This window comes from Polypterus senegalus, chromosome 13 (genome assembly GCF_016835505.1).
Source record: "Polypterus senegalus isolate Bchr_013 chromosome 13, ASM1683550v1, whole genome shotgun sequence".
Lineage (NCBI taxonomy): Eukaryota > Metazoa > Chordata > Cladistia > Polypteriformes > Polypteridae > Polypterus > Polypterus senegalus.
This window is the reverse complement of record NC_053166.1, coordinates 136,502,242-136,516,175: the sequence shown is the minus strand read 5'-3', so window position 1 is coordinate 136,516,175 and position 13,934 is coordinate 136,502,242. Positions and strand designations below refer to the sequence as shown.

Genomic DNA, 13,934 nt, shown 5'->3' with positions numbered 1-13,934 from the left:
GGTCATTAATAGTTGGGTGATGCAGCAGAACCATGACCGTAAACCTTGGTAAATCTACCACAGAATGGCTTCAAAAATTGAAAATCCACTTTTTGGAGTGGCGCAGTCAGAACCTAGACCTTAATCCAACAGTGACACTGTTGAATGACATCAAAGGAGCTATTCACACCAGACATCCTAACAATATGACTGTGCCGAAGCAGTTTTGTAATGAAGAATGGTCCAAAATTCTTCCTGAACATTCCTCGGGAAGCGCTTGTGAGAGTCTGCTGCTGCCAAAGTAGGTTTGACTGGTTATTAAATCCAGGATTTTTCTTATTTTTCTATAGCACACTATATACTGTCTGTTTGATGGATTATAATTGTTTGCATGTGATTAGCATAAATAAGTTGTGTTTGTCTATACTTGAGACTCGGATGAAGATCAGTGCCTGTACTTATCAAGCATCTCAGAATAACTCCTAGGTATTGCACTAAAAGTCAGACTAGAACAAGAATTTGTCCTACACCAGAGTAAGACAAGAGAACTTTTTGGGAAGCATCCTACACTTACTTCCAACTAGGAGGAGTTCATGCTTGAAAATGAATGACATTACAATTTTACAACACACCGAGACTCAAGAAGACATTTAGTAGTTTCCTTGGAAATCAAGATGATGTTTCAGCCTTCTGATACTAATGCTACAGCTTCACTGCAAAAACAATAATAATTTTTTAATGCAGTAGGAGAGGAAGAACAAAGAGTAATGAAAACATAATAAGGTAGTATAGTGTGCCAAGTTGCTTGTAACTGTTGACACTTCACAACAAAATCCCAAAATCAGCACCAAGAGGAAAAGTCCAAGGCACACACCGAATGTGAGTAAAGAACAATATTGGGCATGTTTATTTAACAATGAATGATACACAGCTGTATCTCCAGAAGGAAAACACTGTATAAAATAACAGTTAATTCTAATTCTGAAGTCTCATTCATTCTTCTAATGTTCCTGATAATCCTCCACTGTGCCCTGCCTCTCTCCATGATTTTCCTTATCTTCTGCAAGGCTCTACTTACCCAATGCCCAGAGAGCCTCTGTCTGCCTTCTTGAACCTTGCTAGGCTTCTAAAATGTAATGGGAATGTTCCGGGGAATTGTGGAATGCCAAGGCTCAGCATACATATGTGACATTTTGCTGTCATTCACCCATCCAGCTCTGCTTATTTTCAGGGTAATATGCTGGCTACTGCAGTACAGTTTGTATCTGCGAGGACCTGTGTGTTGATACTGTGATATCACTTGTAATTAACATGTGCATGCTCATCTGCACTTAGGGCAATGATCTTTATGTACACAGCAATTTGAATGAATGCACCCTGTTTTAACATTACCTCAGGGGAGGAAGTGTATAAATCTGCATATTACCTCAAGCATTGTAAGGGCTTTCAAGGTTTCAAGAAATGGTTGGCTGTCACATACCCAAAGTATTGCTATTGTAGATCTGCATTTTACACATATTGTTACCAACACTTTCATGTCGGCTGACAGTGCATGGCTCCTCCACATACATGGAACAATCACATAACATGCAAGATTTGTTATGAATATTTTTCCATCTCTGTCAAAACAGTATCATTTTACAAGTTTATTGTTGTTCAGTATTTAAAAAAAAAAAATATATCAGCATTTCCCAGGATGTGTGTGCCAATCTTTACTTGAACATCATCTTCTTGAAGCTCCTAGCAAATCAGGACAGATCACAAGCTCTCCTAAATCCTGGTGAAGTTAGTAGTAGTGTCCTAAGTTGGGGGAAAAAAGCCTGAAATGTAATGATTTACTTCATGAGGTAGTAGTACATAATAAAAAACAACAGTTGCATCAAATATTTGAAATATTAAAGTGTGTTTTAATTTTAGTGTTTAAAACCTAAATATTCTTCAATGTATCAGAAAAAATAACATTATATTCATAATCAACAACCTTAAATTGGTCTAAAATGACACCCTACATGCTTATGTGAAATGTGTTACTTTTTTTTTTTTTAAACCATCTAGGAGTGGCACTTGGACCACCAGAAAACAATCACATATCAAAAATATTTGCATTGTTGTGATCAGCAAACTTGAAATAGAATAAAGTTTTTTTATGAAAATGAACACATTTTACCCCTTGTATCTCTTCAGGGGTGAAGCCCTGGGGTCGTTGATGTGGCAAGCACAACTTAAAAGTCTTTCCGATCATTAATGCTAAACACTTTACCATAACAGTGTAATTTTCTGCATAAAATATGATCCAAAAAAGGCCTAAATATGAGGGTTTTTCGGCTATAGAAGGCAAAAAAATGAGAACTTCAAAAATCTTGACGACTGGTTTCGCTCAGTCAAGAGGCGCTGGATAAAACAAAAGAACTGAAGTGATTTCAAAACATTCATTAAGTAATACTTATGAATACAAAAATAGATAAAATGCTTTTTCAGAAAATTTACGTCACTCTGAAAATTGTAAGCCAGTTACGGGTAATTCCAAAAGGTTAAGACACTTTCTTACCATTGCAATTACACTAATAAGGTGTGTCAAGAAGCTTCCATGATTGATTACAAGTGATGCGGAGTATCTTACATATCCGGTACCGCCAATAGTGCACTTAGTAATCTGGTGTGGTATCTTCTGTACACCAGTGCTTATATTAAAGTACTCTTTGGAACTTTTCATTTACAATTACGGTGCTTTTCAAGATCTAGTCCGCCTTTCTACGCGCCTCGCGAAAACGTTTTCATAACCGGTATATGAGATGATCTAATTCAAAGACAGTTTCACACCGAGTTCTGAAACACTTATATTTGCCTTTAGCAAGTATTGCAACTGAAATAATTCATGCAGTTTTGAGCACACCAACGTTCTTACAAATATCCACTGACGTTAGAAAGGTATTTCGTTACCAGGTGTTTCCTTCAAGAGACCTTCCCCATCATTTCATGCAACTTTTCTCCACCTGGTGTTGCCTTCTGGGAATATTTTCACATACAGTAATATCTTTGCGAAGCTTTCCAATGCAGTCGAGCCACTTTCAAGGGAAAGATATGACACAGCAAGCACTATCTTCTTTTTTAAGGCGACAGCAGCTCCCTGCAACCCACAGAGATCAGGCAAGAGTGACTGTGCAGCATTTCTACTTACCTCCCATCTCCCGTAGCAAGTCCAGATTGACAGAGGGCGAGTCCAAACAGCGTTGCGGCGGGCCGGGAAAGAGGCGGGACCCGCGGCTCGCCTGCGTGAACATTGTTGTGAAGTGACGTCACCGCCAGAAGATGAAGGCGCAGAGGCAGCCATTACTCGAGGTTCTGTGATTATTACCACCGAATAAATATTGGCGAATAAGTTCCATGGCAAGAACCACTAGTCATATTGTGAGTACAAGGGTTTTCATTAAGCTACCTGTTAGTGCCAAGTGTTATGCAGTGCGGGAGGTGGCGCCGTGCAGAAGAGGTGCGGTGTAGGCCCTTAGCGTTTACTGTGCCCTCTCAGAAGGGCTTCACGGCTCAGCTGAATTGGCTCAACTTATGTAATACCGGCAAATTGTTTTTAACTTTGCTTAAAGATGAGCTGGCTTTGTCCAGAACAAATATTGGTGTTGGATACATAAAGCTAGGAATAGCGGAGGCGAAAAGTGAAGGAAACGGGCTTGGTGTTTACCTGTTAGTGCCTCACGTATTTACGCACACCTAGGACACAGGCTGTAACAGGAGTCCGCCTAGTTCATCGCAAGTCTTGTTGAAGTTCATATATCATGTCACCGCCGCAGATAGCTTATTTAACGGCATTGGGAGTACATGGTTGGTCTGCTGAGAAGTGGACAACACTAAATGAGCAATTGGAGGGGGATGGGGGCAACGGATCGGCGAAAGCAGAAGTTGTGTTGGCACTTGAAAAGGTCTAGAAAAGAAATTGTTGGCCTAGAAGGGCAAATGTTATGAGGAGACCCTGAAAAATAACCAAGCTATCCAAAGTTCCGTCGTGTTCCTCGATGTCCCATTCATAAGTGGTGCGCTTCAGGTGTGACTTTCTGTCGTCTGAACCCTTTCGATCCTCGAAGGTTTTTTTCATGTGGGCGCCTTATAATTATTAACGTACTGAATGTCAAATATGAATAAAATAAAACTCTTTGTGCCGCGTAGACCCCTAGGTCCGTTTCTGTAATAGCAGATGAGAGGATATTTGATTGCATTTGTTGACATTGTTAAAATCAAGAAAGATGTAGTTTTCTGTTGCAGAGTTTCGGTTAAGTTTAAGAAGGAAGGCCAGGACATTTATTACCGGAAATGCTTAAAGACAAGACACTTGTCAAGAGGTGCTTATTGGCCTGCGTTGCCAGTTGCCCGAAAGGGTGGGAACTATGCTGTAATCACCTGTCCTGTCCAAGTCAGCTGTTTTCCTATGTTCAAACTAGCTGTGTTACTCGGCTTCACATGAGATATTTCTTAAAACAATGGGCTATGCTGTTAATCGGACGTATCAGAAGTACTATGTAAATTAGTCATTTTTTTGCATACGATATTTATTTTTTTTTGGTGTTAAATATTAGTTCACTGGTGCTGCTTACTCTTCAGTATGTTACTTACATTTGCATATCAGTAAAATAGTCTCGCCGGATATCAATTCTTTATTTTCTTAGTGATTGACCTTGGCTTTTCTTGATGGTCATTGCGAAATGCAATTTTACAGGGAGCTATTATTTAGAATTAAAATAGTTAATTAGTAGGAATAATGGGAGTTTTGAATATAAATGTAATTTCAACTAGTTGCAATCAGATTTGAATTAATGCTTTGACCTATATTCTTGTACCGTTGCAAAGTTTTGGAGGGTTTAGATCAAAAGCAGTATACTTTGAACCATGGTTTATTTTAAGTTCTTACATATATCATGGATGTTTACAATCTGCACTTTTTGCATGATCCATGAAATTAATTTTATACATTGTACAGAAAAGAAATGGTGAAAAGATAATATTATAAACTATGTACAGTGTCAACTTTCTGTATTTTCTGGCCATGGGAGACCCTTTTAATGAGCTGGGCAAGTATTTAAACTGACCATGCTGTTTATCTATCTCTATACACGCACACACATACCTACAAACTGAGTGGTATTAAATGTATGTTGAAACATGATTTTTTTTTTATTTCTCCTTACAGTGTTTCATGTTGATGCTAAATTATCTCTCTGTCATTTGCCCCATTCTTATTTCATCCTAAAGTATATAGAAGGTCATGATATGCAGAGGACATGCATACTTTACCTGGACTATGATTGTCCATAGAATTGAAGCCCAGATGTAGAGTCTGTGAAGAAAATATGCATGTTAACTTTCATTTATAAAGTGGCTTATTGAAGTAATAGAAGAAGTAATTGTATTAGTATATTTACATTAGTGATGCTCCAATTGATTTGCTGACGATTAGGACTGGCCAGTTTTTCACCTCAAATGACTTTACTGCTAATCAGTAAATTAGCCATTTTCAGAATCCGTTTTTCTAAGCCATATTTTAATTTAGTTGTAGTGCTGTTTTAATTGAAGGATTAAAGTATCTTAAGAATTACAGGTGTCATTTTGCTGGTGTTCCTAATAGCAATTATTATCTTTGAATTCATAGTGCTCACATTAGTGGAAAAGAAAAGTGATGAAACCAGGCTTGGTGTTGACCAAATAGTGACAACACATTTACATAGACCAAATGCATGATCTGCAACATGAGTCTGCCTAGTTCATCACAAGTCTTGATGAAGTTCATATGTCATGTCACGCTGTAGGTATTTTAATTTACAGCATTGGGCAGACATGTTTGGTCTGTTGAGTAGTTGACAACACTAAATGAGCAACTGGAAGGGGAGGGGGCAACAGGTTTGCAAAAGCAGAAGTTGTATTGGCACTTGCACAAGTATGTAAAAGAAACTGCTGGTCAAAATTGCAATGTTGTGTGTAGAACCATCCAAAGTTCCATTGTGTTCCTCAGTGTTCCATTTATAAGTGGTGCACTTCAGGTATACAGTAACTTTCAACTACCCAAACTCTTCTGATCTTTGAAGGTTTTCCATCATGATACAATTCATTTGCGATTCAGGTTTCACAGTTCAGTATTCCCACAATATGAAATCTTGACAAAGAAAATGTACTATTTAGAGTTAATTATTGTTAGACATGTTATTAATCAAAGCATTGTAAAATACATTTAAATAAGTGTGCAAACACACATTTTAGCATATTTTTTGTAAGTGATTTCTTTTTTTATTCAAATAAAATAATCTTTATGTATTATATAATATATACCAGAATATTTTTTTTAACACTGAAAGATCATACTCTGAGAAGTAACATTTTTTTCTACTGTTCTGACTATGGGAAACATTTCATAAAATAGCAAACACCAAGTGAAAACTAGCCATGGATGTTATTGAGCGGTTCCTTATATCACTTTACTCATCAGCACCACAGTTTTTTTGCCACTGTTTCATGCTGTCTTTCTGCACAATCCACTGTTGACTGCTACCTTCTGCAGAAGCCTTTATTCTTACTATACTGTACTCTGAAAGTCTCCGCCTGCATTCGTGAACCTTTCCTGGCTTGTAAATTGTATCATGAGTAATCCTGTGGTTTATGGAATGCAGAGCTTGGCGTACATGTGTGAGAGGTCAGTGTCAGACGTGCTGCTAGCCCTGCCCATTTTCATGGTAATCTGCTGACTGGTACAATATTAGCATAATATATTTGCCCTGCAGTAAGATATGTGTTCCATGTTGATTAGAACATGGAAGTAAGAATTTCACTGTACTCTGTACACATGACAATAATGATCCTATAAACTTACAAAGATAAAGTGGTGCAAAACCATCCGAAAGTAAACTTATCTTGTTTTCTGAGGTAATATTGCACATTACTTCAACAGTGGCTGTTCTTTCATTTCCTGTTTGAATGCTTTCTTTTTTGTTTTTTTTTTCTCAGTGTATTCAATTTCTTGTATTAGGAATTTGTTCATTTTTTACAGTGTCCTTGGAGCATTTGCAGGTTAAGGGCTTTGCTCAAAGGCCCAGCAGAGTAGGATCTCCTTTGGCAGTAACAGGGATTTGAACCGGCAGCCTTTCGAATACTACTGCAAATCCTTAGCCTCAGAGCTACCTGCTCCGCCTTACTGACCCATTAGCTCTGTGTCCTAACTCGATATACAGAGAACTTATAATGTTATCTTTCCTTTAAATAAAAACGAGGATGTCATCACTCTGCATGAATCTGTGACCTTTCCACAGTGAATATATCCCCTGCATTTGAAAACGCTCAATATTTGGGTGCAGACGTATGGCTTCACCAGAAAGAAATCACTGGGGATTGGGTTGCTTTCTCTCTCCACCATGCTAGATGAGGATTGCTGCTGAGAGCAATGCTAGATACACTGGGGTATAATTTCTGATTCAGTATCCGTGATAGGTGTATCGATGTCTCAAGCACTCATTCTCATGTCCACAGCTCATAAAGAATGACAATAACTACAGCTTCCTTCTCCAAGGGTCTATTTGAGAATATCCTGAGAAGCGTGTAGTATAAGTTTGTTCTTTACCACTCCCAAAAGATTTAGATTTGTAAACAAGCCTATGGACTCCGAGGTGCATTTATGAAACAATGCAGTGACTTGCTGTACTCATTCAGGTACTGTATGTGCATGAAAGCTTAAGTTGTAGTCCCAGGCCACCTTAGCATCCATGTAGTGCTCTGACAACCTTCACCCGTCACATCATTATATGACCAATGAATAAGAGTTCTGGCAAAGTGCAGTCAGTTTGTCATGTTATATCTTAGTTCTAGTTCTCAGTCATATTTTTAAATTCCCTTCTTTTGAAATGTTTTTTGTTTGCCATTGTGTTTTATTTCAGTCATGTGGTAATGTCATAACAATATACATTACAAGGCCACTTTTGTTACTGGCAGTATTTTCTGTCACGAAATTTGATACAATAACATTTTGTCTTATGTCTGGGGCGTCTCGTGCTAGATTGTTGTTTCACCTAGGGCTGCTTTGCACCCATTGCTCCTCTGGTAGGGTTCATCTCTCTGTTGCCCTGAATTGGATTAACTGTTTGAGAATGGTGTATTTTCAGTTTATTGACTTAATGTAATAATGGAAGAGTAACTCATTTAATTTGGAATGAAGTTAGTCTTTGTGAGAAATGGTAACTGACAACAATAAATAATAGAAATAGAAGTATTTTTATAGTGAGTAAAGCTAAACAGTATTATTTGCCTAACTGTAACATATAATTGAATGACCATTATACAAGTTGAAGGCAAGTGAACATTTCAGTAAACAAATACGGTTTTCAGACTACTTGTATTTATATTTTTTGTTTAACAATTAAAGCAATGGGGAAGAACATTGACTATCTTGATGCTGTATTGCAAGGTAAATGTGAGAATTGAAGCATCTTATTTGTTTTTAAAGTCCAATCCTTTAGCTAACAGCCCAACTCATCATACCATTAGATCCTAAAAACATCTTTAGTATGGCAGTTGTTCTATGCATAGTGGTTAGCACCACTACCTTTCTGTTTCACAAATATAGATTTAAATCCCATTTTGCTCCTCCTCTGTTTTTAAGTGTGTTTTGTTTGAGTATCGCAATATATTTTCAAAACCAGATGATGTATTTCATCCATCCATCCATTTTCTAACTCGCTGAATCTGAACACCGGGTCACGGGGGTCTGCTGGAGCCAATCCCAGCCAACACAGGGCACAAGGCAGGAACCAATCCTGGGCAGGGTGCCAACCCACCGCAGGACACACACAAACACACCCACACACCACGCACACACTAGGGCCAATCGAGAATCACCAATCCACCTAACCTGCATGTCTTTGGACTGTGGGAGGAAACCCACGCAGACACAGGGAGAACATGCAAACTCCACGCTGAGAGGACTCAGGAAGCGAACGATGTTGTATTTGTTTAAGTAAATAATAATTTGGCCTATTTGTGTTTCCCACAGCTTCAGTCGTCTTTGACCCTGAGTTTCAGAGAATGGGTAGATAGAATCCCTTTATTTTAACATTGCACAATTTTATTCTAGTCAAAATTTTAAAAAAAGGACAGTGTAAAATCATACATCAGTTTCTTTCAAAATCAACCTTAGAAGCTCAGTGAATCAAGCTTTTACCGTTCAAATTAGGTTGACCACGCAGAATAGAACACCAAAAACAATATCTTATGTTTTATTACACGAAAATCCAAATCTAAAACATGTCATCTGTTTTATTTATTTTAATATAAATATAATTTTATACAATTGCGAAAAAGTTCCAATATTTTAAAGAAATTAGGTATTTTGAAAAACTCTGGATTGTATCAGAGTGTTGGGTAGACTACCAAAAGCATATACAATATTTAGTTTGCAAATAACAAGGGCACACAAGATTTTAGTTTATAAATGACAAAAGCTTACAATGGAGAACCTAATTAATTCCTTAAAAAATACAGTTATCTTTTATAAACAATATATATTGTTATATATCTAGAATCTGATTGAACTTGGATGACCATCAACTACAAATACATCTTTGTCTTCTGAATGCTATCAATCGAAAAATTGGTGACTAGTTAATTGTATTAGCGTTATTGTAATAAACACCTATCATGACTCTGTAAGAGGTTACATTTCCCCCTTGGGACAAACAAAATACTATGTATTTCTATATAAGACTTGTAGATGTAGTTTAGAGTTACAGGAAGAAAAGTGAGTAAGGCAAAAAACAACTGTAAGATGGTCCCTTGCATCACACCCTTAAGTACACATCTACACTGAATCATCACTTGTCAGTTTTCAGTTAGCAGTTAACTTGACATGCATGTGTTAAGGGTTTTGGAGAAGGGTGGGGGGAGAATTGGGGGGATTTTGCTGGTCCCCAAAAAAAAACCGCATGTGATCTGGAGAAAAACTTTCCGACTGAATGTAGATAGTGGCTGGAATTTGGACTTTGTTTTATTTTCAGCAGTTAGTAGTAGTGCAAGCTATTCACTTTTCCAGTGTGCCATCCTGGAATTAACTAAAGTAATTACTGAATATAACATTTTTAAGTCTCTTTTTTTTTTACTTGTACTTGTTTTGTGTTTTAATTCTTGAGAATGAAAAAGTGTTCTTCATATGCAGCCAGACACACAATTGGATAAGCTAATTTTGAATTTTTATAAAGAGTAGTAGAGAGTGCTTCACATTGCTGTCCGTTTTGAGTTATTGTCACTTCTAACTCTTCAAAGAAGCTCAGCTACTTTGCCTAAATTTATTCACTGAAGGATAATGCCAAATGTCTATGTTTTTACTGTGTTGTGAGAGAGGTTTACAACACTATTTCAGAGCAGAAGAAGGGAACTCAATGTTAAATGATGAGAGTGAAGTGAATGGTGGTTTGAGTTGCACAGCAAAATTATTTTGGTTTATTCTTTTAGCAGTTTTAACAGTAGTGCAAGGTGTCACTGGCAGAGAACCAAATAATTTTTATTTCCGTTTCAGCTCAAGTTACAGTGTTCTTACTGAGGCTAAATTTGGGTCAAGAGAAGGCAGTGAATGCAAGCTAAAACACTACTCTGACAGCATGGTAGGTGTCATTGAGTACACTAGTCACTCCATACTGTATGTGTGTGTAGTACAAAATAAACTTTTCACTTTGAGAAACAAAATTGCATACTGTAATATTGAGTTTGTAACTATGAAAATTTTCAGTTGATTAAAATATTTTGCTTAAATAATGTTTTTATTTTAGATGTTTTAGGAAAATCTTTTATAGTTTATCATTTAGAATTTTATGAAATTTTATAGTTTATCATTTAGAATCATTATTTTGAAATAAACAATAGTTTGTCAAGCCCAGAAAATAGCTTTAACTGTGTATATATATATATATATATATATATATATATATATATATATATATATATATATATATATATATATATATAAAAACATTTATGGTGGAGCAGTGGTAATGCTACTGCCTTGCAGTAAAAAGTTTATGGGTTTGTGTCGCAGGTCCTCCCTGTGTGAAGGCACTTTGAGCAGTGAGAAAAGATATATAAATGATGGTGTTGTTATTATTGTTATTATTATTTAATAATAGCAGGTATATCCTTGTGTAAAAAAACAGTAACTCATTTAGTTTGATTTTTTTTCTGCTGTCTTTATTTTTGCCTCCCATTGCTCCCTATTTTTAACTCTGACATGTGACATGACAAACTGAAACTGTATTTGAATTGACAAAGAGAACGGTCTCTTTCTCAAAGATTGATTGTGTATAAATACAGACTCCACACAGACAACAGCTGGGAGCAGTATTCAAACCCAGGATACTGACTCTGAGGTGGCAGCAGCACTAAATTGCTTCCTCATATATACTACCAGTAATACTGATATTTAACAATTCTTAAACATACATTTCAGATCTGCTTGCTTTACATTTAATTTCAGTTTTATTTGGGATGGCATTGTAATCAAATACTATGCTTGTAAAATATTAATTTTGATTTGTTTGGGTTTTTTTTTTGGTAGTTGGCTTACAATTCGAGGTATTCCATTAATGTATTTTCAAACACAGTTTACATATGTGTTTAAGAAAGTTATTTGTCTGCTTTATCTAATTATGTAATCTGGTATGTGTACACACTCCCATATAATTTACTTCTCATTGGTTCTTACATTGTTCATGAACATTGCTAATTGATGTTTTAAAACTGTCATGACCTGTATTGAAAGTGAGGGAGAAAAAACACTAGATATACTATACATAATGAGTGGATACGGACACTAGTGAAAGTCACCCATACTATCACATTTATTTTCAAAAAAGGATACTAGGTATGTATAATCATAGATCACTGTAAATTGCTACAAGTTTTGGTAGCAAATCAAAAAAGCTTAATTTTTGCTATAAAAGTTATTTTTGTCCCTCCTGAGTTGTCCTAGTGCTGTAGAAAGTTTGCTGCAGTATTTTGCTCTTTAGCTGTTCAGAGCACTGATTAGGCAAATTGCTGTTTCTAATCCAGAGTATTACCTGACACTAATAAGCCCCAACATGATCTGCTGATGATGATGACAGATTAATTTTAAATTGCTCTTTGAATAAAAGAAAAGGAAAATAAAGGGCTCCTTATACCAAGTATTATATGTAAATGTTTACATTTTGTACAGTCAGCTCAAGTTGCCTTCTCTACTCCCCTTTGTTTCGAAAATGTAAACTGTCAGTCACTAAAAAAAACTTTTTTAAACATTATTTTTTAAGGTTTAATTCAGATTTTATATTGCAGGTGTTGAGGAAACAAGCTAAAAATGGAAATCGATCTGAATACAATGGGATCATTCCCAGACAAAATCATATGGACAAGTGGCACAGTACAAGAACAAAAATTCAAGGAAAACTGTAAACAGACAGGTGTAATTGTAATTCAATTGTGCAGAGAAGTGTTGGAACAAAAAGACACCACTGATTATGGTCCTTTCAGCTTCTGGTGTTTCACTTTTAAAACTAGTACCTTCGTGTTTCACCCTTGAGCCCTCCTGACAACCAACGAAGCTGTCCAAAAACGCAGTACTTCCGGGGATACAGGGATATGCAGTCCATTTAATTAACACTGCTACAGCGTACTCGGCAGTTTTCAGCAATAGATTGCAAAGCTTCTTTTCAATTATTGATGAACCCACAAAAAGATAATCCGCAAATTTTACACCTGCAAAATCACAAGAGCTGACCTACAATCGTTTGTGACAGCCCTAATAAATATACACTCACAATATTAGAATACCGAAGCGCCAGATGTTTTTGAAGGATGAGAATGATTGCACTATGAATATGCTTTACATCAACACTGTAATGTGCCATGATGTTTTAGGCCTGTGCTTTCTTTTATTGCCTGCTGATCTGCTCTTATAATTAGCAGCTGCACTGTTTATGGAGTGAAAACATAATTTTATATGTCCTGTTAGAAAATTTAGGACACTATAACTGCATTGTGGCTACAGATTCCAAATTTCTGTTAAACGAGTCTAACTAATATCCTTAGCCTGGAAACCTCACTTACTAAACAGCTTACAATCTTGTTCATCAAAACCTTTTTAAAAATTACACTATAAAAGTGATGATGATCATTTTTTTTTCTTCTCGAAATGTGTATATATGAGTAACAGATGGACATTGATTTTGTGTTTGTTTAATTTGAACCATTTGGAACAACTACAAAATACAAGTTTGGAAAACTATCTCTCCTTCTTAATAATGTTACAGTATTTCATAAATGTAGCCAAAAGCTAATCAACACGACATGAGGGAAGGATGCTAAATGTTTGAAATATATTTTTCCATTATTATTATACAGTGCATCCAGAAAGTATTCACAGCGCATCACTTTTTCCACATTTTTGTTATGTTACAGCCTTATTCCAAAATGGATTAATTTCATTTTTATCTCAGAATTCTATACACAACACCCCATAATGACAACATGAAAAAAGTTTACTTGAGGTTTTTGTAAATTTATTAAAAATAAAACAACTGAGAAATCACATGTACATAAGTATTCACAGCCTTTGCTCAATACTTTGTCGATGCACCTTTGGCAGCAATTACAGCCTCAAGTCTTTTTGAATATCATGCCACAAGCTTGGCACACCTATCCTTGGCCAGTTTCGCCCATTCCTCTTTGCAGCACCTCTCAAGCTCCATCAGGTTGGATGGGAAGTGTCGGTGCACAGCCATTTTAAGATCTCTCCAGAGATCTCTGGCTGGGCCACTCAAGGACATTCACAGAATTGTCCTGAAGCCACTCCTTTGATATCTTGGCTGTGTGCTTAGGGTCATTGTCCTGCTGAAAGATGAACCGTCACCCCAGTCTGAGGTCAAGAGCGCTCTGGGGCAGGCTTTAATCCA

At 36.5% G+C, this 13,934-nt stretch overlaps 1 protein-coding gene and 1 long non-coding RNA gene across 2 annotated transcripts in view; one reads left to right on the top strand and one right to left on the bottom strand.

Moving 5' to 3' along the window:
• Positions 1 to 857: 857 nt before the first annotated feature.
• LOC120542913 lies at positions 858 to 3,147 on the bottom strand. Its single transcript, XR_005636257.1, has 2 exons — positions 2,920 to 3,147; positions 858 to 1,779 (listed from the first exon to the last, which is right to left on the bottom strand). It is a non-coding gene; the product is annotated as an uncharacterized LOC120542913 (long non-coding RNA).
• Positions 3,148 to 3,258: 111 nt separating this feature from the next.
• The window catches only part of LOC120542912 (3-phosphoinositide-dependent protein kinase 1-like), a 96,919-nt gene continuing 86,243 nt past the window's right edge, over positions 3,259 to 13,934 (top strand). The window contains exon 1 of the mRNA XM_039775640.1: positions 3,259 to 3,387. Within this exon, the coding sequence (XP_039631574.1) occupies positions 3,364 to 3,387 (24 nt within the window). The 5' untranslated portion in view covers positions 3,259 to 3,363. The remainder of the gene's footprint in view (positions 3,388 to 13,934) is intronic.